Source organism: Camarhynchus parvulus, chromosome 13 (assembly GCF_901933205.1).
Source record: "Camarhynchus parvulus chromosome 13, STF_HiC, whole genome shotgun sequence".
NCBI lineage: Eukaryota > Metazoa > Chordata > Aves > Passeriformes > Thraupidae > Camarhynchus > Camarhynchus parvulus.
The window spans coordinates 8,942,158-8,965,546 of record NC_044583.1 but is presented as its reverse complement, the minus strand read 5'-3'; the positions used below and the strand labels follow the sequence as shown (position 1 = coordinate 8,965,546).

General features: G+C 39.5%; 1 protein-coding gene across 1 annotated transcript; it reads right to left on the bottom strand.

Annotated features, from left to right (window-relative positions):
* Positions 1-153: 153 nt before the first annotated feature.
* On the bottom strand, positions 154-23,322 carry SEC24A (SEC24 homolog A, COPII coat complex component). Its single transcript, XM_030957319.1, has 23 exons — positions 23,215-23,322; positions 18,047-18,568; positions 16,525-16,683; positions 14,761-14,838; positions 14,279-14,445; positions 13,502-13,674; positions 12,421-12,523; positions 11,513-11,639; positions 11,081-11,190; positions 10,539-10,651; positions 9,766-9,884; positions 9,075-9,130; positions 8,488-8,694; positions 8,077-8,197; positions 7,378-7,536; positions 6,703-6,876; positions 6,509-6,619; positions 5,987-6,162; positions 5,426-5,563; positions 4,652-4,756; positions 4,422-4,514; positions 3,818-3,921; positions 154-3,410 (listed from the first exon to the last, which is right to left on the bottom strand). The coding sequence occupies exons 1-23, from the start codon at positions 23,261-23,263 to the stop codon at positions 3,296-3,298; spliced, it is 3,279 nt and encodes a 1,092-aa protein (XP_030813179.1). The 5' UTR covers positions 23,264-23,322; the 3' UTR covers positions 154-3,295.
* Positions 23,323-23,389: the final 67 nt, after the last annotated feature.

Genomic DNA, 23,389 nt, shown 5'->3' with positions numbered 1-23,389 from the left:
AAAACCAGTTAAATACAGAAGTCAGAGTACCAAGCTCATGCATTAACTCATCTATAATGGGCCAGAGGCAGCAGTGACAACATCTAAAAAAAATTTGCAAGGATTAAGATGGAATGGCTTTTACAAAAAAGCCGCTGAAATAATGGGATGTTAAATGAAGATACAGGATTACCTAAAATAAAATTGATCACCATCCTGGAATGCTGCTGAAGGCTAAATTCCAACCATCACTGTCAGCTAGCTCCTGTGACCAACATGGTATTTATCTCAATTAAATACATTGTTCTACTTTTATTTATAAGAAAAGAGTGATGGACTGGCATGAGTTCTTTCAATTAATTTTATTGAGTAGCCAAATCTGATAAATTAGCACAGATAAAATAAGCATTTGCATGTGTTATAAATGACTTTTTACAGGAATAAAACAGTGAAAATTACAAACTGTAAAAAGGAGGACAAGTAAATCCTGTCTCAAATTCAGAAGGGGGAAGATTTATAACTTCATACTGAAGATCAAATCTTTGAGTTCAGAGAACAAAGATTTAATATTACAATATTATACACTACTTTACAAAATTAAATTTACTATAAGGATTACATCCATAATAGTAAACAGAACCTTAAAATCACATTTAATGGTCCCTTAACAGCCATTCTGCATCTTCGATTAAATTGTTAAGAAATTAATTCTAAATAAAACTGAATCATTCTAGTTATTGCAACATAGCCTATGTGGACTTAGACTCAAATATATTAATTTAAAAACAATAATGAAAGCAAAGTAAAATGGATGGTAACAATGTTGGCTGAAGACTAATATGTCAAAATAAGAAACAGTTTTAAAAAAAGTGTTTGACTACAAGAGAGACACATCTTTACCACACATTTACAGTGGTGGAGTTGTGGTGCTGACATCTAAGTACCAGAACCACTCTTGCCTACTTTTGCAGTCCATCTTCAGTGTCCTCATTTTTCAATTGTATGTAACAAAGCAATCACAGGTAGTGTGTGTGTTCATGTTCCCTGTACTGCCACTACAGCAGTACCAGTGAACCAGCAGGCTTTCCCTACTGCAAGGGAATAAATGAACGAAGTTCAATAGAGAATTTCCTCCAAAGTGAAGAGAACTCCCAGAGGAGTTCTGACTCATTTATCATGTTTTGCTCTGTAAAACTTAGGGACTCAACTTCAAACTTGTTAACTGCCACAAGGACTGACATCTTCAGCCATAGGTCTGGTGGACATAAAGCAACGAGGCCATCTCCAGTATTTATGGTTCTTAAAAAAAGGGATATAGTAGCAAAATACAGTCATAGTAAGAAATAGACTTTGGGTGGGCTGTTTGATGCAAGGATGGTTTTCAATTCAACATCTGAGTGATAACATACCCAAAACACAAGGTTTGGGGCAGAACCTATGCAAGTGCAGAGGTTCCATTTATGATTTAAATGAAGAGACCCCTTTCCCCCTCCCTGGGGAAAAAAAAATAAAAATCAGACTGTCAAAACTTAAAAGACACCTCTTCACTATGACTAGAAACTGTGCAATTCTCTGAAAAGCAGTTCAAGTAAATATATTCCTGTTTGCTACAGAGGCAGCAGACAGAGAAGTTTAAATTGGTTCTACAATAATCTTTCCATGCTGTTTTAGGCATTGTTCTGAACTTTAGCTTCTTGTGCTCAAGAACAATCTCCCCCAAAGAACTCGTCCCCTGAAGTGAGGAAAATCCTGACAATCACAAGCAGCTACAGCCTGAAATGGGAGCAAATGTTTACCCAAATGTTGACCCTACTGACATCTGTATGTCCAAACATCCTAAGCACAGTACATTTGACCACTCACAAGTGTTTTACCTGCCCCAGAAAGTAGGTTTTGAAAGACCTTTAAGTTTACCACTATTAAATAAAAAAGCAAACCAAGATTTTTCCATATGCAACATTTCCATGGGCATTGGAATACAGTAACTTAAATACTTTTTACATTGGTAGCTATCAATGATAGCTTAATCTTAAACAGAAGAATTATCAATACACCTCTATAAAATTATTTAAATATTTTTTGTATATAAGTTTGTACTTCAAGTCCAATATCAGTTTTGATCTGTAGCTCTGGCAGGATCTCAGAGTATATTTAAAGTTTTTATTTGGTGCACACTGGCCTTGGACCTGGGCTCATTACACAGCTGCAGCATAAAACCCTTTTTTTGAAAACTTCAGACATGTCTGCAACCATATACAAATCTTCAAATTCAATATAATAATTTTGTTTTTGGAAAAATAATTTCCAATTTTAATGTCAGAATATTCAGTGTTGCAGACCAACATTTGGTCTGAAATGCTGCCAACAAACTTGCTTCAGAAACACACCAGATCCGAGGGGCCCAACATTCACTTAAAGTAAACAAGAGCCAAAAGTCTACTGAACGTAAACCAAACAAAATCTGAGATAATCTTCCTTGCTCTTCCCTTCCCACACCATTCATAAATAGAAATTAACACTATTCCTTTTACTGAAGAAAAGCAGAGCTTACAATCTACCTAAGTCTACTTTTGCTGCCAACTCAGCCAATGACTTTTTAAAATGTCTCATGTAGGGCCCACTCTTCCCCACCATTTTTAAAATTAGAATACTGACTTATTAAAAGCTTCAACAAATTCAGCCACCTTATCCAGGTTAAGCTTACCTTTAGTCCTATTAGCCATAATCCAATCCAAGCACTGGATTCTACACTTCACAAGCATTTGTTCATTTCACAATGAACACTTCTTTCATTGCTACTTTAAGCATTAAGTTGAACATTGAGATGCTCTGTCTGTAATCACTGGATGCACTTAGAAAGAATTTCCCTGCAAATCATGATCAGTATTGTGAGGTTTTATATCTAGCAGCAACAAAATAAAAAAAGAAGAAAAACAAAAACAAAACAAAAAAAAAGTTACAGAAATATACATTTTGAACAACAAAGAACTCTTTATTTTACAAAATGTATTTCACCTTTTCAGTATTGCCTTTGTAAATGTACTTCATGCTGCAACTACTTACAGTAAAAACACGATTTGCAGCAAATTAAAGGTGCTCAACCAGTTCCAACAGTTTGATTTTTTTTAAGGTACAATATTATGTAGTTGCACATTTGATTCTCAGATGTGGTCCTTTATTTGCTTTAGTTCGTTGAAATCACAGTGAGAACTTCTCATCAACTGCCTCAGGCCACAGATTTAATGAAGATATTACAAGCACAATCATTCTTTACTGCAAAATCTTTCCTTAAAGAAGTAAGCCAAAGGCTAGTGTTTCATTTATTCACTTGCTGCTGTATATGAAGGAGGAATTCATAGTATGATAAGGCTGATTCTGTTCTGTCTTCAATCATATTTTGCAGAAAACTTGATTTCAATGGACTCTCATCCCTTAAAAACAAAAATATAAGTGTTTGAGTGGAATTAACATTTGCCATGGGTTACCATGCATTAATAAAGTTACAGGTCAAGTGGCAAGACATTTCAAAAGCTTAAGGACATATGAAAAGAGGATCTCAAATAGCCTTTAGTAGTGATTAATCCTAATAAGTGCTCTTACCAGCATTTACATCATTTATCTGACATTACCTAAAGATTCTTCTGTGACATTTAGTCTTTTTTAGTCTTTTGAAATTCTAATTGGAGACAACTCATAAGTCATATCTGTAGTCAAATCTGTCAGGCACAGCACACACTACTGTTAAGAATTCCATTAAGGAAGTTCAGTATATGATATCCAAGTATGTATTGTTAGCAGGCTGCTGAAGAAGCAAAAAAGACTCTTAAAAACCACTTACTTTATTATATATAGTATAGGAAAGAAAGGTCTCTGTTCTCTCAGCCAAGAAATGAAAGTTCGTGTTCTGATGGATTCTGCCGTTTCAAGTTCTGGGAGATGTGTCTAAAAGCCAAAGGGTTTCATTAATAAAATTTTTCAGAAAAACATTAAAAGGAACACTTCAACTAGCCCAACTCATTAGGTATAAAGAAAACTCAGACAGATATGTTTTGTGATGTATAGTTTCAGTCTTGTCTTCTTTGAAATAGTCAAGAGCACTGAATTCCTATGAGCAATTAGCTGTCAGAATGGTGATGAGTGAGCTGTGATTGATTCCTGTTTTGTTGCAGAAACTAAAGGATTTCCCTCTAACCCACTGTGCTCACTGTTTTCAAGCATTCTTAGTCTGCTCCCACAGGTCTTAGAAACTCAATCACTGTCACCCTCTTCCTACTGTGTCCTCATGAGAAGAAACTCCAAGAGGTAACAGCAATTATTTCTTTCCTTGGATGTGGATCTGTACCACTAGAGGGCTAATAGCTGAGTAGTGTATTTTAATTCTCATGCAAATGATATTCTGGCAGCACTGTATGTAAGACTGATGTGCAAGAGCAAGCACATACCATATTCTGTGGTATTGAGCCATAATTTGGAACTCCAAGGACTTGGCTGATAAAAACCTGCCCACAGTTCTTCCCAATCCACAGAAACATCACCTGAAAGACACCAACAATAACAACATTAATCCAACCCAAATCACACCTCAGCAGTCCCATGCATATTTTGGGTTCTCAGAAAGAACACACCAAGTAAACTTGGACACTTTTTTAAATCCCCCCACCACACAACTTACAGAGCCAGCATCCATAAGATAAGCACCATCCCTACTCAACTTCTCCACGGACAGCTGGAGAAGGGGTGGCTGAGGTATAGTTCTGTCATTTATGTTAAGAGCTCCCTAAAAGAAGGATGAAAAACAGTGGTTCAAATCTTGACGCAAAAAACCAGAACAGAACACTAAATAAGACGAGGATCTATTACACTGAATACTAGAGCTGGACCATTTTTCTCAGTTTAGCTCAAGCCATACTTAAAGTGATAATTTACTTTATTATTACTAATAAATCTTAGTGTTTTATTTAGAGAGGGTGAATGTCATCAAATGCATCTTATTTAATTAGTTCTGAAACTGGAATATCTGATTTGTTATGTACCAAAGACATGATTTCTAAAATTGTTCAGGGTTTTACATAAACATTCCCTGTTCTCAAAACTGCTTGATATTTTAAAATAAAGGAAGCTACAAAGGGACAAAAACGACATTATGATGTCTTTATGTACATGTGATTTTATAGCACAAGATAATGACACAAGGCAAAGATGAAATAAGATAGGAAAAAACTTTCCCCATCCATCCATAGCAAGCACAGCTTCTCTCCAGAATTCATCAATCCAGTTCCAAATAACACATACATAAATGCAACAAGTGGGAGAATATGAAACATAACATTTTAGCTGTGCAGCTCTAATATTAATATGGAAAACCTGGGAGATTTTGAACACATTTACTTTCACATCACACAGATCTTTGGGATCAAACAGATTATGTAGCCAGGCCAAGACTCACCTCATCTGTGAGAGTATCAACTCTGTACAGACTGGGATGTGTCATGAGCATGAGGTAAACAAGGGGCTGGTTCTTCACCTGACACATGGTAAAGATGCGTTCATCCAAACGTGTGTTTGTCCCAGTTTGAAATGCTTTCTGCAAACAATCAGGCCTTTAGTTTAACCATTAAAGCAAAGCAAGGTAAGTTGCAGCATAAAACACATCGCCTACTGTTTATTTCTAACTTTAAAATTAAAGAACAGCCAGCCAACTCCCTCTCTGCTGCACCCAGCTCTCTTCTAATCCACACTGATCTGCTGTGTGGATCTACATTTCCAGAGACATACAAAATTGAGATTCCTGAGAAAAACTATCAGTACCCTGACACATTCTCTTCACTACTCAGTGTCTTTATTATTTTGCCGTTCCATTGCTTAAAACATTTATACTTTTGGTTTTACGCACACTTCTAAATTCCTGCTTTTGAATTAAATCATTCTCCATCAAAGAACTGCCCTTTTACTTCAGGCTGACCTGCCAAACAATCATGCTCTTGCCTGGCTTCCTTTCCCCTCTTACCTGTTTTAAGAGTGCCAGTATGTAAAGAGGGAAGAGGCGCAGTGAGAAGGGAGCTGTGAGCCCAGGCTGCTGGATGCTCAGCACGGAGGAGCGATAAGCAGCCAAGGAATCGATCACGGCATTGACCAAGGCATCGCGCGCATCGCTCAGCGTGGCGGAGACGGAGCGGTCCACAGCTGGAAACAGGGCAAGGCTCAAATCAGAGGGCTGCTCCCTTGGCAGGAATGCAGCCACATACACTAACTCTTCTCACTTTATCATATATGCCAATGCAGCTTAAGCTTTTACTACATTCTAGGGGAAGTGCTTCAGAAAAAAGCTGAGGGGCCACGATGATTCACCAGATTGAGCCTAAGCTCAGGCGATTAAACACAGCTCTACTGATCCTTCACCTAAGCCAAGCATTAAAACCTAAACTCTCTTAGGATGAGGGAGAATCTTTTCTTCTAATCCAGAGGATTATTGCTCAGACCTTTAAGGATACAATCCACACATATCCAAACAAGCTCTTAGCACACTCACCCATATTGGCTAAGAGTCCTGTGATGGCCTGCACATCTGCCCCTAGGTACACTTCACTCAGGGTTGTGACAACAGGTAAGCACATAGTGTGCACACGAATTCGCCTTTCACCTGCAAGGAAAGACAACTGTAAGCTCCACACTTGTTTTATGAAGAACACTACAAACGCCACTGTTGGCTCAATCTACCCTTACCTTTGCTGGAGGTGTACAGGAGAGCTGACTGAAAAGAAACCACTTGCATATCAGTAAGACTCTCCTCCACTGACATCTGCACAGCATATCCTGCATCTGGGTTTACGTTGGGCAATGACAACAAGTCTGTAGATCGTACAAAGAAGTTCCCATGGAAAGTATGAATGGAAAGACCTACAAGATAATAATGTATCAGTTGGGGTTTTATAGCTGTGAAGTACAGGCACCACATACAGATCTCCACACCAATGACTGTACTGGAATACTCCCTCTCAATGAAATATATTTTCTTCAGAAAAGGTAAATCCTGCCAACTGACAACTCATCCAAAGAATCCACAAAGCCTAGCAGAAAGTGGGAATTAGCAAGGCAAACCAATGCAGCGTAGTAGAAAGTATCTAGATGATAAAATCAGTTCCTTGTTGAAATAATTCAGGAAAATTTCCAGTTTTGACCATTATAAACTGGAACTTGGATGCCAGAAAACACGCTGCAAATACAGTCTTAAAAAAATTGTCTTATCCCTGGTACTGAATTTTACTTTTCTAACCTTTGTCTTTTAATCATTTGAGGTTACAAAATAGCTAGAATACCAATGAAAACATTCCCAAAGAGCAGCAAAAACCCACTTCCCTCTCCTCCACCCCACAAAAATCGAACAAAGTGAATTCAGACCTTTGGTGCATCTTATCCTCATGACAGCCTCAAACCCAATTTTCCTAGTTAAATATCGCTTCAGTTCCTTTTGCAACTTCTCCACCTGGACGGGGTTGTGCTTATGATGGTAAGATTGGTAGTAGTAGACACTACCTGCAGAATACCTTGATATACAACCTGAAACAAAACCAGTATACATTGGAGAGTGCAAACAGCTGCTGCTGCAGTCTTAAAAGTATTAAATTGTTCACACCTGCAAATCACTCAAACACACAGTTACAGACCTGCCTACAGAGACAGATGTAGCTACAACTGCATATTCTAGTATGAGATAAATTTCAGGTGTGAAATAATTTTCCATTGACCTGAAATTGCTGTCACTTGAAAGTTTGGTTAAATAGAAATAAATAATTAAAATGCTAATAAAAGTTGCTCTAAAGGCAATGACACTGATGGTTAAAAAGGCATAAAAAAGGAAGAAACTATTTCCACTACTTGTATCAGTAGCACAAGGACCCTGACTCAGGGAGGACATGAAAATAAGTAGGTTAAATCAGGACTTAAAGATTATAGTCACTGCTCAGCAAGGACAAATTTGTATCTTGACACACTAGATTAATTCAAATCAGGTACATCTACTAAATATTAATGTAAAATTCCATGCATTTGCCCAAAACACAAGAGTTACATGCCCCAAAAGAGCTTTATATGACTTACCTAGAGAAGCCAAATCAGAATATTGCCCACTAAGAAGAAATAAATCCACTGCAACCTGTTGTCCTGAACAGTCCAAGGCCAACTTCTTGTAAAAATCAGTTGATGGTGTCAGATGTATATCCTGTTAACACAGTGGAGTATTACAAAACACAAAGGAAATTCAAATTGATTCATACATTTATTGCCTGCTTTCAGGGACACAATCAATTCTCCATCATTGATTAAAAATATTTTATTTCAAAAAATCAAGTAATTAATTTGTGTTTATATTGCTTGGTTTTTCTTTTGTTTTTTTCTGCTCCTTTAAAAGGAGCAAGACAAGCACAAAATTAACCCAGAAGAGGAAATCCCAGAACCAAACAACCTACAGAACAGAGTTGTTAATACTCCCAACCTTTTTGCTTTCCTAACCTTTGCTGTTGCTCTTTGGTTTGGCTCCTCTCGTGACTTCAGTGCTCCCATTCCCAGAGATGGGAGCTGTGTCTGGAAGACAGTGATTCTACCTCCAGTGGGGGACATCAGCTTAAAGGCAGCCTGTAATGCAGGCCCCAGAGCACTCTGAGTTTCCAGGGACTTGGTAAACATCTGTGGCAATGTCTTCAGCAGATCTTGAATTAGCTGCAAGTGAGAAAACAGTATTAGGCCTACAAGTCTTCAAGGATTTCTATTTTATAGCCAAATATTGGCTGTTGGGTCTATATATATATATATATGTATGTATATATATACTTGAACTTGTTCAAATACTTGAACACAACCAAGTATTAACACTTCTAATATTAAAGTAGTAAAAAGAAAGTCCTAGAAAAACTGAAGGACTGTCTTGTTTCAGGTTGGCAAGAACTTACAGTGACATAGATAAAGGACCTCTTTTTTTTGCCTCAAACCTGGCATTTGAACAGCTGGTGTTAATGAGCATTAATTAATCAAAAAATTACCAAACATATCCCCAATTATGTAAATGTCACTAGTTATGTAAGAAAGTCCTTGCTTCTTACCTCTTTATTTTCATTCAAATTTACTAATAAGTTTTCTGGCATTGGTATAAATACATCTGAAAGGGGAAAAAAAGAGTTATCTTTTAAAAACACATCAAGCTTTCCCTGACTTTATTTGCCAACCATCATATTTATTGGAAAAAAATACACAGTATCAGTGTATTAACCCATGTAAACATAATGATGTGGATTTGTTTTCTCATAAGCATTCCTGTGGCTAGAATCCCATGTTGGAGCAGCAATCAACAGGGCTGAAGGATAATCAAGATTATTACATAAAATCACATAGCAAATATTCCCAATGTTCATTCTATTCTGCCCAATAATATCCAGTGAAAGGTGATTTGAAACAAAAGGCAGAAGGACAAGCACTAAGCATCAGCCACAAGAAAATCTATAAAAAATATCTAGCATCAGTATTTGGGATTTCAAGAGGAATCTAGAGATTGGTACAAATTAAACTAGAAGGTAGGAAAGCTGTCTTCATGTCTGAAGTCATGAGCAGCCACAGCACTGCTCAGACATCAGGGAGATGTCTTCATAAACAAACTCACACATATGGTACTTCTAAAGGCATTACTAGAGAGACTAATGGTGTGATCCAGAAGCTCCCACCAGATATTTATTTTTAAAGGCTGTCATAACCAGAAGTCACTAATAGGTACTGATCACAAAAATTATTTTTGCATACCTTCAATATCTGAAACTATAAGCATCTGAGGCTGAGAGAGACCTTCCTGAAGACTGTAGAAATGGATTGTGCTGTCAAATGTTATGAAGCCTATTTTTGTTCTAGTGTTCCCAGGAAGCCTGAAAATGAGACATATGGTGTTCAACAAGATGAAATTTCATTTCTGCAGGCTTTTTTTTTTTTTAACATCCACTGCATCTCTCCATGGTTGTTACCAAGCTGTTAGTTTAACAGCTAGACTGCAAGAGCTTCACTATGTCATTTTGGAAAGAACAAAAACCACAACAAAAAAGGAGCTCATGGTAGAGTCACCTAGCAGGCAGGTGAAAACCTTTTAAGAGGGTAATCAGAAGTGGAAGAAAAGGAATAAATAAACTGCAAAATCCCAATTAGTGTTTATATAAGTTCAAACAGTATGCACTTTATGAGAAGTTTATTAGATGTATGATTCTTTTCAGCAAATACTTATCTAAATTTCAGCTTTTAAAAAATATAGTTCAAAAGATAAACATGATGCTTACATTCTTTTGGACATTTATGAAACTTATAGGAAAGAGTCAGACTGAAAATCAAGCCTCAAAATTACCTTTTATACTGGGGTAGCTGTGATGGGAAAAACACTACAGCTTTATGGCACATTTTAACACAACACTGGCCATTGTTTGCCCACACTAGAAAATTGTCTTCCATACAGAAAGGAGTGGTATATTGGTGTCTACCACAAGTTTCTTAAGATGAATGAAAATTGGAGATTTTAAGAAAAAAGTACTTACGAGTCCAGATTGTCTAACAGGGTCTGGCAGACTGTGTTCAAGTATCCTGTCTCGATTGCATTGTGGGACACATCAAACACAAAGAGGTACACGGGGGGCTGGGGTGGACGCAGCTGAGCAAAGAAAAGATCACCTTTCATTCTCAAATAGCATTTGTTACATTGGCTTTATCCATTCTATTGCAAGTTTCAACTGCTAAAATAGTACACAGATTATAGGTAAAATTTCTGAATGCATTTGCCTCTTATTTGGTAATACCAGAATTCTAGTTTTCTTCCAAAGATGCTACATATTCCAAATACAGAATACCTACATATACCAAATACAGAATACCTACATATTCCAAATACAGAACAACTTTGACATCATAAATGTTTAAAAGTGAACTCTCTGAGGTCCTCCCCATGAGTTCTCAGATACACTCCTTAAGGCCACAGTTGTTTTACTGAACTGGAAAGCACCCTCTGAAACAAAGCTTTCTCTGACATCCCTCTGAAAATAAAACAAAGGGAGAGAATAAGTAAAAGCAAATAAACCCTTACCATGTATTCAGATGGAGCCATAAACTCAATAGTAGCATTCTGGACTTCAGGTCTTTTATGAGGTTCTCCATAAACTCTTGTCACAGGATTATAGAGGAATTCTTCAGGAACTATGCAGATAAGTTTATATATTAGTATTTCACACTAGTATTGGCTGTGTTGCATTTTAAAACAAATATATCAACTCTTTTGTGGCTGTTGGGCAACAATGGAGAACTACACCAGGCAATGGAGTTCTTACACTTGTGCAAGGGTACTGTGAGGGACTACTTGGGCTCATCATGTTTCTTTAGGGACACCACTGGCACTGGGAAACATTTCTCATGACTCTCAGCATGACTGACAACAATCCCCCTGCTGATGTGGCCAACAACACTCCAGTCTCAAAGGCCAAGGTTAATTGCAGCACTTTCAAGCACACCTAAAACTCACCATCATTGACTCTATAGCACAAATTGCATTTCCACCTCCTCTGGTCTAGGAAACTGACAAAGGGGTTGATGTACGTCCGGCAGGAACGGCATCTCACAATAATACTGGAAGTGACCACTGGCAATTGCTGGAAAAGAAAAGCTTCCTGTTTTAAAGCAAACTCACCCTGCAGCTGCTCATCTGTGGTTAACAACACCACCCACACTGTGCTACCTAGTGAGGCAAAGCATCCTTGTTGAAAGGAGTACTTCTGCATCCTCACAGCATCACTGTAATTCCTTAATAAGACAGGTAGGAACTGAGCTCTAACATATTTAACTGTGTAGATTCCCTTTCCAAGCCTCTACATTCTTGAATTTTACACTGATGGTTTAAGATCAAGTCCTGCACCCAATACAGACCAAAAAGCAGGGGGAAAAAACCCCACATCTTTGAAAAATCAACTGAAATGAGAAAAAACCCCAATGTTTAAGAAAGACACTGCTAAATTCAAAGTATTCTGGCTATTTCATGACATCCAAATCCCTTCAACTTTGTCAAGTCTTGAATTTAGAATTAGTACTAGGTTTGAAATTAATAACTACAACTGATACGTGACAACCTGGAATTTAGATGCTGTCTTCTATCACAGTCCAAATTCTGTGCTGCCTTTAAGCTTTTGGGTTTTTGAGGTTTGGGAGGCTTTCTTTTTTATTAAGAAGTGAGACCTGAAGGTTCAAATATGATAGGGAAAAATAATTGGAGAAAAATTACAGCAATCTGTATGGAACAAGGAAATGTCAGTTACTATGGTAATTCTTCTGGGCCAAGGTACCTGCCCTTGTTTTATAATTCATTGTCCATTGTCTGGACTCTGGTAAAGGTGTAGTTGATATATCAGCATGTAAAGTTTTGAACATTTCTCATACCGATAAGTCTTTGAAAGGATGAAGCAGGAGCCCCAAAGGAAGTTTGGCTTTATTCAATAAGGCCTGAGTTTGAGGAATGTTAGTCAGGGTACAGCGGAACAACCTACATGGATGACAAAGGGTTATTTTCAGAGGCTTTCAAATAAATTATGATTTCAGTAGTACAGTATATTTTTCTAGAGCTGTGAATGGTGAATTTCTGTTTCCAGATGAAAAATCTCTATCTCTGTCAAATCATTTTGTTTCTGAGCTTGACCCACAGTACATACTTTGAGTTCTTATTTTATACAAATGCTCTTTACACAGAACTCAGTGTCATTTTAGTCACTCAAGTCAAAGTTAAGCCTAACAATATTCAAAGTTGCACCAAATCTTTATATACTAAATGTTATTTTGGAATAAATCAGAACCAGCAATGTTTAAAAGGTGGTTTTAAAAACATAGTAACTACAAACAATCCCACAATAATTTTCTGAGTCTTGAGCTCTCAGCAGCTTCCACAAGGTGCAGATGTATGTGGCAGTTTTGCAAATCCTGTCCAGCTTGTTTGCATGAACAACGTCACAAAGGCACTGTTATTTCCTTTATCAACTATGAAAATATTTGCAAAGCAGAAGTCCCTGGCTATTCACAGTTTGGTTGGTCTCCTCAGAGAGAATAACTAATTAACCAACTGCCAGTCTCTTGTTTGAAATTTCATTTACTCCATTGTTTTACATGGCTACTTCTCAATACAGAGGCCACCCATGTTTCTTCAGGCACAACCTTTTTGGTGTACCTCACCTGACTGAATTAACTGCTATTTTATATCTTCTCATCCATACTCACTACCAGGCATAAAACTCTTATACTGTACCTATCTATAGCTGCCTTGTTAACAAATTTTTCCTCATACTTTCTACAAAGACAATTTTCCCCTCTTCAAAGTTAAACCCACTTACTGCCTTTACGGTAACAGTGAAACCCATTTAAAATATTTTCTACTCATAAAATTAAGAAAACATTTCGCGAAATTATGTTTATAAGCAGGAATTTACATTTCTATTTATTTTGATGTATTATAGCAAATGCATGATCTTACTCAGGATTGCAGTTGAGCTTCTGGATGTCTTCATGCAAGTTGGGGACAGGAGCCTTTAAAAGGGTGGTAGGAAGAATATTTCTTTCTTGAAGAAGATTCACAGGTCTTAACCCTTCCTGCTGTAGAGTCAGGCCAGCCATTGAGGCAGTTAAGTGATTAGTGCCCAGGGCAGGCTACAGTCAAATCAAATTTCACAGATTAGCACCAAGTACTTGGATGAAACCCATAATCTGTTTAAAACCACATCTATATCCCTTGCAGTTTGTTTTGCTCATGTACTAACTGCCATTGTATCAATATATTTAGAAATGCTGGTTGTCACATGAACTTGACTAATGTATGTAACCATAACAGAGGAAAAAAGGCATAAATTCCCTGTAAAACTCTTGAAATACAGAGGCTCAGCTGGTGAAAGTGTTGGTCAGTTAACTTTGAAAGTTCAGGGAAAGAAAAACCAAACATTTCAGCTAACAATAACAAAGCCACTGAAGAGAAACATGTCAAAAGCAGCTGAAAGTTTCAAAAGAAACATCCTGAACAGATTTGAGGGTGGAACATTTCACAAAGAGCTGGCACACAGCTTTTCCCAACTGGTACCAAGGCACAGGCAAAAGCATTAATTCTGGGCTGTGTATGTCCTCTTGAACAAATGGTGCCCAAACAGGGAACAAAAGAAGCAGCATCCTAGGGATGCACAACACCTACCAACCATCATTTTTCTTTACCCACACACCCCCACCAGAGGTAGTACTGAGATAGAAACCAGACAACCTTTACCTGCTGGAAATGTTTTGATCCATCTGGATATTGCAAAGCAGCTGCATTCATTCCTGGGGCTCCAGGTGGAGAAGTATGTTGGTAGCCTGGAGGTAAGGCAGGGTAAGAATACCCAACACTTCTATTCATCTTAAGATTTGGGGCTGCAGGAGAATGATGTGGAGTTGCTGGAAGCAGAGTAGACAGATACTTAATTGCTGAAGAACTGTATCTTACTTGAGGCATTAGTACAACAGGAGAGCTGCCTGTTTTGTTTCTAAGTCTGAAAAATACAGCTGCTGTCAACTTTGCAAAGAGCTCTCACCTACTTTACATATCACAGGCTAACACATGCTAACTGTCAATGCTTCAAATTTCACATTTAGCTTCAAGACAGGCATTGAACCAAGTACATATGTTTGTACACAAATGCTTAAACTTCTATCTTTCCCAGACTCTTAAAAGTTCCATAATAACCAGCATTTTTACTCCCAAAGCCTTACCCATGAGGCCACCACCTTCAATTGCATCATAGCTGTTTTGCACTACAGACCCATCACTGGCAGCAGATCTGGCATCACCTTAAAAGAAAAACAACCACAGGAAAAATTTGCACAAGTTATGAAGAAGTTTTAATGAGGCAACTGCAAAAAATATCCTACTTGCTGGATGAATATTAAGATAAGCACAGTTTGAATGTACTTTGGTTTTGACCCAGGATGAAACTGAATTAAATATACTTTGTCCTCTTTCTCACACACACATCCCTTGCAGATGCGACCTCAACAAAGGACTTTTCACAATCTTTTTTTTTTAAGGAAAAGGAAATTCCTTACACTTCAGGTTGAATAATCTTTTATGACTTCTTCCAATTAGGAATTTGCCATAGCTTCCAAGCCAAAATGCAGCAAAGGGTCAGGGGATGCTCTCTCCTCAGCAAAGGAAGTTTCTTTAGGCCAGCTGTAGTTTTCCAAGTAACCTGTAGCTTAGGTTTCCTTAGTAACTTTCAGCTTAACCCTGAAGAACTTTTTCCCCTGATAATTCACAGAAACACCAAATTCCCTACACTTACACATCTAGTTCACTACTGCTCACCAAACAGTAATAGCTCTGACACAGTCACATACCAGTCAAGATAGAAATTCAATCTAAGATAGGAAAAACCTTGAGACTCAGAGAGCGCTCCCAAAGGACAGTTTTTGGTAAGCCAACTATGTCTAAATATAACAACTATATATTACTAACTAACACAACTATATATTGCTAAGGACAAGTAGGTACCCTATTTTTATTACCATTTTTTATTAAAATCTCCAAAGATGACCCAAAAAAAGGAACTTACATTACACACTGAATCTTCCTAGCAGCAATCAACCTGCTTCATAGACTAAACATTTTTATCTCTCCAGGGCTCTGAAAATGTTTCTTTTCATGATGAAGAAAATATTTTCTAAGCAAAAGCTGTTTCTAACACATTTAATACATACCAAACAAAGTTAAATCTGAATATACTATTCTTGTGCTCACAGAGCTACCACATGAGAAACTGTCAATCTGAACATGCAAGGAATCAACAGCTTTGACAGAACTGTGTTTGTTGCCAACTCACACATGGCCCCATCCAGCATGGGCACTAAATGCCACACAACTGGAGTCTGTCTGATACAGAGCCCTGAGGAGTTCCTAAACAATGGCATATTTGTGCAGAGCCCACAGGAGACACTAAGTCAGGTGTCTGTCTTCAACAGCTGAGACTTCACAGCCTCTAGTAACTTCCTTCAGCAAGCTAACAAATGCAAGATGTGTATTTCAGTGATTTTACACAGAGAAAAATAAGGTACAGCTACATAAATAGCAAGGAATTGCAAGGACCACATTTTATCTCCCCCTGTAGAATGAACAAGACAGGGAGTCATACATGGATTTCTGTCCTAACAGTAGTCAGGGATGCAGAGAAATGAGATCCTATCACTTTACAATACTCAAAAGAAAAAAAGCAATGCCAACTACAGCAGACATGGCCATGTAAAACAGCACTTGGAAATCTATTTCCAACTGTTAATTTCTTAAATTTTATAATGTCTGTTTACAAGAATTTTTCTTCTTTCTACGTCCTTACCTACTCTTTTCAGATTAAATTATTAGCTGTATCAGTATCAATTTTACAATTTGAGTTTCTAATAGAACAACGTGCTTGACTTTAAAGGTTGCATATCACCACAAGTCGCAGCGCTTGAATTCAACATAAAGAGCAAATTGTTTCTTACCTTCTTGGTTGACAGCTGATTGTAGCATAGACTGTGCACTAGGTGGTCCTGCTACTGCTGCTGGTGGCCTAGGGGGACCACCAAGTGGTGGAGGTCCTAAAGGTGGCCTTGGAGGGTGGAGGGGAGTTAAAGGCTGAGTCACTGGTGGAGGTGCAGATCCTATAAAGAGATTAACTTTTAGGAGGAGTTTAAGCCAGCTGAAAAAAATCACAAAAGTTTTGTTACAAAAATTCACAGATTGAATTCTAAATGTTTTTCTAATTCAGAGGATGAATGGCATGAGATACATAAATCCTAACATGTGGGTAGAAGGTCTCAACTTCAAGTTCATTTCTCATTCCGGGTTCCTGCATTTACTGATCTCTTTCAGCTTTTTGTTGCTATTGTTGGAAAGAATTTCAAGATGTACAAAAAACATATAAACTCTATAACCAAGTCTGTAATGATCACCAAACAAGCTTAATTAAAAGTGATCATTGTTACACAAAAACATACGAGGGAAATGGCTCAGGAGGATTGAATGGATATAAAATTTACTTATTCCAAACACTTCCTCTCATTTCATATGCCACTTTCCAATATTTCTCTGCATTTTCCTCACTAATTCCAAACTACTAACTGTTTATTCCAATTAAGTGCCAAAAACAGTTTAATAAATTCTGCAAACTTAAGACATTTTGAACAGCATAAGAAAATTAGGCAGGCATATAACAAAAAAACTAGCATCAATAAAAATCTCTAATGAGGCTAAAAGTGCTTAACAAGAAAAATTATTTGCTTTTACATGAAAATATTTCTGTACCTAAGTCCTGTTTGCACGCTTAGTGAGAAAAAAACTAACAACATACAGCAATTTGGCAAAGAGAAACTTGAGTATTAACTGTGTTTCCATAATAATCACAAGTTGCACAATAGAGCTATTTTGTACTAGAAAAGCTTTTACCATTGCATATAACAGCAGTAAAGCAGTAGGAACAAAGTCTCCTACTTTTAGAGTACTTTCTGAAAACTGACAATTATCATTAAATGTGAAAATTACAAGTTTGGGGGAAGGAAGCTTTCCATTGAACTGACCTCTATTTCAACAGCACAGAATGCTTTTCAGTTTCCAGGCTGTGCTCCAGTTATTTGCATCAACCTGACAGGCTCTTCAGAAAATTACCTGAATCAAGTGGTTACTGACCATGCTCACTAAACAGAGCTAGTTTTCAATGATGAAGTCCTGAACTGGAACATATTAATGCTTCATGGGTTACCCCAGGAAATGGTCTAGATCACAGAAACAGCATCACCCACACACAGCATCCCAAAACAATGGGACACCATTCAGGAGTTACCACCCATCCTGGGCACAGAACTTTCATTTCTAACCCAAAGAAAGCATCCAGGTATTTTTAATGGGTGTATCTGCTTTAACAATCTTCCACAAGCAAAATGTCAGTGCAGAGTCAGTTCTACACTCATTATGTTAAAAGTTCATTGAAAAACATTCATTGGTAGAATATCACAAAGTTCTGATTACCTGGCTTCATGTAGCTGTTCTGCAGTGGAGGAGCCCCTGGAGAAGCAGCATATTGATAACTCCCTGCAGGATTTGTACTTCCTGGTAATGATGATGGAGGCTGAGCTGCCCCTGTCCCAGGCACATGAGCCAAATGGCTTGTTTGAGCCCCAAGGGGCTGACTCCCAGGGGTCTGGCTGAACTGCCAGTTTGAAAGCACCGCTGGGCTGGCTCCAGGAGGAAAGCTCCCAGCACATGATACAGCAGCTGAGTTCTGTAATGCAGGCGGCAGCACTTGTGCAACAGGACCTGGCTGTTGTACTGGTGACCCAGAGAAAGCTGCCACAGGTGGTCTATTGAGAGTCTGGCCAGGTCCTTGGAAGTTGTTTAATTGAGAAACATTCTGAGAGCCACTATAGCTGTACTGTCCAGAAGACTGATGTGGAGGAACCTTTGCTGGCATCTGATAGGAGTACGATCCTGGAACTGCGGGGCTGTATCCCTGGCCATCTGGGGAATGCATCAGCTGATTTTGAACAGGGCCTGGAATGAAAAAAAAAACCTACACTCTTTAGGAAGCAGTGTTGTATATCACATCTGAAAAGAAAAGATGTTCTTGTGAATGTCTTTCCTTAGGATTTTATTAGTCTCCAAGCCATTTTTAATTTAAACCATTAGGTGTGACAGAAGTACTACTGCAAGGAACATGAATTCAGCAATATTTTGCTATTGACACTTACATCTTTGTTTTGTTTTACAGTAACCTTGAAACCACTAAGCATTCCAGTACCATCAATGCTCCTGGACTGAAACTCACACAGGATCCCATCCAGACCTTAGAAACCCCCAAAAGCAAGCTGCCCACACAGGAGCACAGTCCCACAGCACTGGCAGCAGCACACACCAGCAGACTGAAAGTGGAAGATCCATTACGTAAGAACTCCATTTCACACCATGGCTGACACCAGCCTACACGTCAGCTTACCACAATGACACTGCCAGCCAAGTGCCAGCATAGGTCACCACACTGCTTCTCAAGTGACTGAGTTAATCTATGAAAGTTTCTGCAGTTAATTTTAGTATGAGAACTATTAGTACACATACGGCTCATGTGAGTGGCCAGCTGGTCACCAACACAGAGGGATGGGTAAGTTCATCATAAAATAATTCATCAGTCAGGAAAAAAATACTTGACAGGTTGATGATGCTCTTTATGCATATGTTGGTTGGTATACATGAGGTAAGTTTTACTCATTTGAAGAAAAAAATTTGAAAAAAAAAGATTAATAACTCTCCAAAGAGTAAACAACACATCAGATTTCTGCTTTACAGGGGAACAGGCTGACAGAATCCCATGGGATTTCCAGTGCAATAAGAGCTCCATCAAGAAAGGTACTACTACAGATTGTTCATACCATTGCCAGGAAATGGATATGCTGAAGAGAGACTACCAATTTTCAAGTGAAATCCTTCTGAGCAGAACACACGAGATGCTGCAGGCCACAGCCAGCTGTGACTCGTTCACAACTACCAAATCACTTTCCAGTGTTGTATCATTCAGTTCAGCCAGTCACATTGTGGCTCTCCTCATCCCCTAAAAACACAGCTTAGATACTGGAGACATTCCACACACACAGTTACACATTAAAAAAAGATGGCTGATTATTAGAATGTAATGTTTAAATTCTGAAAGGTGAGCAAGTTCACATTTCCAAGTTAAAGTAACTCACACATTTCTGACAATAAATTAAGCTAAAAACAGAATACATTGAAATTCTTAGGACAAACACTGCACTGATCATTCAGCTCCTCATTCCCTAGAAAACTTGAGGCTCTGGGTCACAGGCAGCTGTTAATTCACTGAATATTGCACAGGTCCATATAACCACTACAGTGCCAGTGATCTCATCCTCACTGCCTCTTCTTTGTGCATAAAAGGTACACACCATATTATTCTCCAACCATTAATTTCAACCTGTAATTTATCATTCAGTTAGGAAATCCAGTTATACCCTACTGTCCTTACAATGCTGCTCATAGATACTTGCAATTAATAATTCTCTAAAATCAAGGGTGTTTAAAGAAAAATCTCACCAAGACGAAAATGCTTACAGTAACCTTCAAAAACTACCCTGCAGTGTATCAGATGGGCTTCCAACAATTGATTTACAAACCCTATTGGCAATTAAACTTGATAACTTTAAAAATTATGAATTCTTATCAAATCTTCTGACTGCATCCACACAAACACTGATATAACATCATCACTATAAACTGCAGGAAAAATACAAAAGAAATACAAACTGATTTAATAACTTGATTTTTCAGCTTAGGGCATGACTCTACCCCAGGCAGAAATCAGAGTATTTGGATTGCTCTCTTATGCACTGTTTTCTCTGCTTGAGGATAAAACAGTGGAAGTGAGGTGATATCAAAAACTGACCTACTTGATATTTTCTATGGCACTTTATGCAAAAATATAAATGTTCCAACTTCAATTTTTATTTTTAACGTCAGAAGCACAACGAAAAGTCTTGACATCCTCATGTAATAGTTCATGTTTCCAAGACAAGCCTGCACTAAGCTGCCAAAAAAAGCTATAGAAATAGCACTAAGGGACAAAATCCCTTTGGAAAGAGTTTCACAGCGCACAAAAACTTTTCAGGACTCGCTGCTTGGTTGCAGCCAGATCCCCATCTTGACCTGACCTCTTCACTGAGACCCATCAAGGAGTATCTAGGCTGTCCAGTTTTCCCCAAATGCTGCTGGTTTTCTGTGAAGCCAGAAAGAAACGAGGAATTCTGTGTGGACTGAAGAGTTACTTCACCTGTACAGCAGCAAAACAGCCAACACTTGGAGACCACAGAAATGAATTAGTAATAGAACAAAGGCTACCTATTTAACAGCAGAACTCTCCTCTGCAACAATACAAGGCCATTTAATGTTTCTGAGAGATCAGGAATAGCACCAGAATATGTATGAAGGTCGCTTGATGGTTTTATAAAATAGTCAAAGTACTAATGTGGACAGCCAGGATCCAAGCTGTATTTTCTGCCACACAGAATTTCACTGTCCCCTACTCCAAGGCAGTTACTCAGCACATCACTTTTGCCAGCCACAAGTTCTCCAAGCTTCAGGGAGATGCAAAGATAAACACTGTGGAAAGTTACATGCCAACAGATGCTGTGGAATCAGTCACCACCATGTCCACTTCATCTGAGTCTGACCCACTAGATTCCAAACCCAACAGCTCCTAAAGCACCTCATGACGTCAAAGTACCATGATAAGGTACCACATGAGAAGAGCAAGACATTCTAAAAGAATTGTTTCCCCTTCTTGCTTGCACTTCAGATCTATCAACTGGAAAGCAAATTAGACACCTGCAATTAAATGAGTACAAAATACTGGTCCTATTAAAAGACAAACAGAAATGAAGGAGAGGAAGGTTGTTGCTAAGCAACCCAAAGCTCTGTGCTAAACAATTTCCCGGGCAGCACAGGGTGCTGCTGTGACAATTCACTGCCTTAGTGGCCATGCAAGCTCAGGGAGTTACCTGCAAACACTTCAGCAAGCAACAAGTTGCAAGGAAGGGCTGACAGCTGTAGAACAATTTATCATCCTGCTGACAGTTTTCTTTCCTCACAGACCACTGTAAGCACCACCACAGCACTCAGTACCCCCAAAATTGTTTTATAAAGCTTTGGTGTTCAGTATAAAAGGTAAGGATCACAGCATCCTCTCAACATACGTTTTAAACAATGCTATGAACAGTCCATGCTTGAACAATTTGATTTATTTCAAAGGCCAGCAACCCAAACCTTATCTCTAACATACCGTAACAACTGTTTAATTTGCATAACTCTACATCTCAGTTCTTTATTTTTCATACACCTGACAGCTAAACAGCCTGAAATTCCTCTTTCTCGGCTGCCTCTCCCAAACTTCCATTATGTGCTTAATCTGACACTAGGGAAATGAGCAAACATACAGCAATGCCAGTCTGTAAATCATCCCACTCAGTTACTCCATTAGCTAACATTCCCTTTGTACAGCCTCTGCTCAGACCATAAGCTCTCCAGGACAGAGCCTCTCTCTCCACATTATATTCATACTCTTCCCACTCCCTTGACCCTAGAAGCACCTACACAGTTAATTGCAAATTGTCGTTTTGCTGATGACTTTGAAGAAAAGCAATAAACACAATGTGCAGGAGGAGGGGGAAGAAAAATCAAAAGATCTCATTATAACTGAACTGCTTATGATGCAGCACAGCTACTGAAACACACAAGTGTATAATTAAGGCAGCAAGTGCAGAGGATGTGTATGCGAAATCAGGAGACACTTCCATCAGCATAGATTTACACACATGCCACGAAAACAGACACAGAGACAAGCCTGGCCCTGAATTTTTTATTCCTATATTAAAACACCGGCTAGTAAGCTCAGTTTCACCTTCAAGATCTCGTTGTAAAGAAATACATTTTGAGGGGAAGAAAGTAATGAAGACTTTCCCAGTTGGCAGCACACAGAACCAGATAATGTCGGCTTTACGGGAATGACAAGATAAGAAAGCCCCGCAGCGCCGCGGGCTGAGCTCAGCGATAACCACAGTGCCACATGTACAGCCCCGTTCCAAAGGGTCAAACCTCGGCTGTGTCACCCGTGTCACCGACAGGGACCCACCCGGGCTGAGGGACGGTCCGGGCCAGCCCGTGCAGCACGGACACGGGCTCTCTGCAAAGCGCTGTCGCTCATACCGACAGACAAATGGACTCTGGGATACTTCTGCCATTAAAATAAATCAGAATGAAACTTTATTTTGCCTGATGAGCCGCCCTGTGCTTTCCTCAGTGACACCTGGGGCAGGGCCCGGTCTGACAGCACCTCGCCCCCGCTCCCACCGGCCCAGGCCGCTCTCGGGGTCCCGGCAGAACCGGCTCCGTTCCTGCTCTCCGCCCCAGTTAAGCCCGGCCGCGGCTGCCCGGGCTGCACCGCCGAGCTCAGCCGGGTGTGACCCAGCACCCGTCCCCAGAACCCCCTCCCCGCGCTCTGCCCGCGGGCACCGGCCCCGGCCCCCGCTGCCGCGGGGCGAAGGGCGGCCTGGGCCCGGGGGAAGCGCCCCGCGGCGGGAGCCGTGCCCGCCAGGCCCTATCCCGCGCCGAGCCCCGCGAGCCTGCCCCGCACTCACCGTTGCTGTAGGGCTGCTGGCCGGCGGGGGCCCCGGCGGGCTGGGCCATGGCTCGGCCGGGTGCGCTCGGTGCCGCCCGTGTGGCGGCGCCGGCCCGGGCGGGGGGGACGGACCCACCGGAACTGCCGGGCGGCGCGCGCAGCCGCACTGCGGACACGTGGCACTTCCGGGAGCG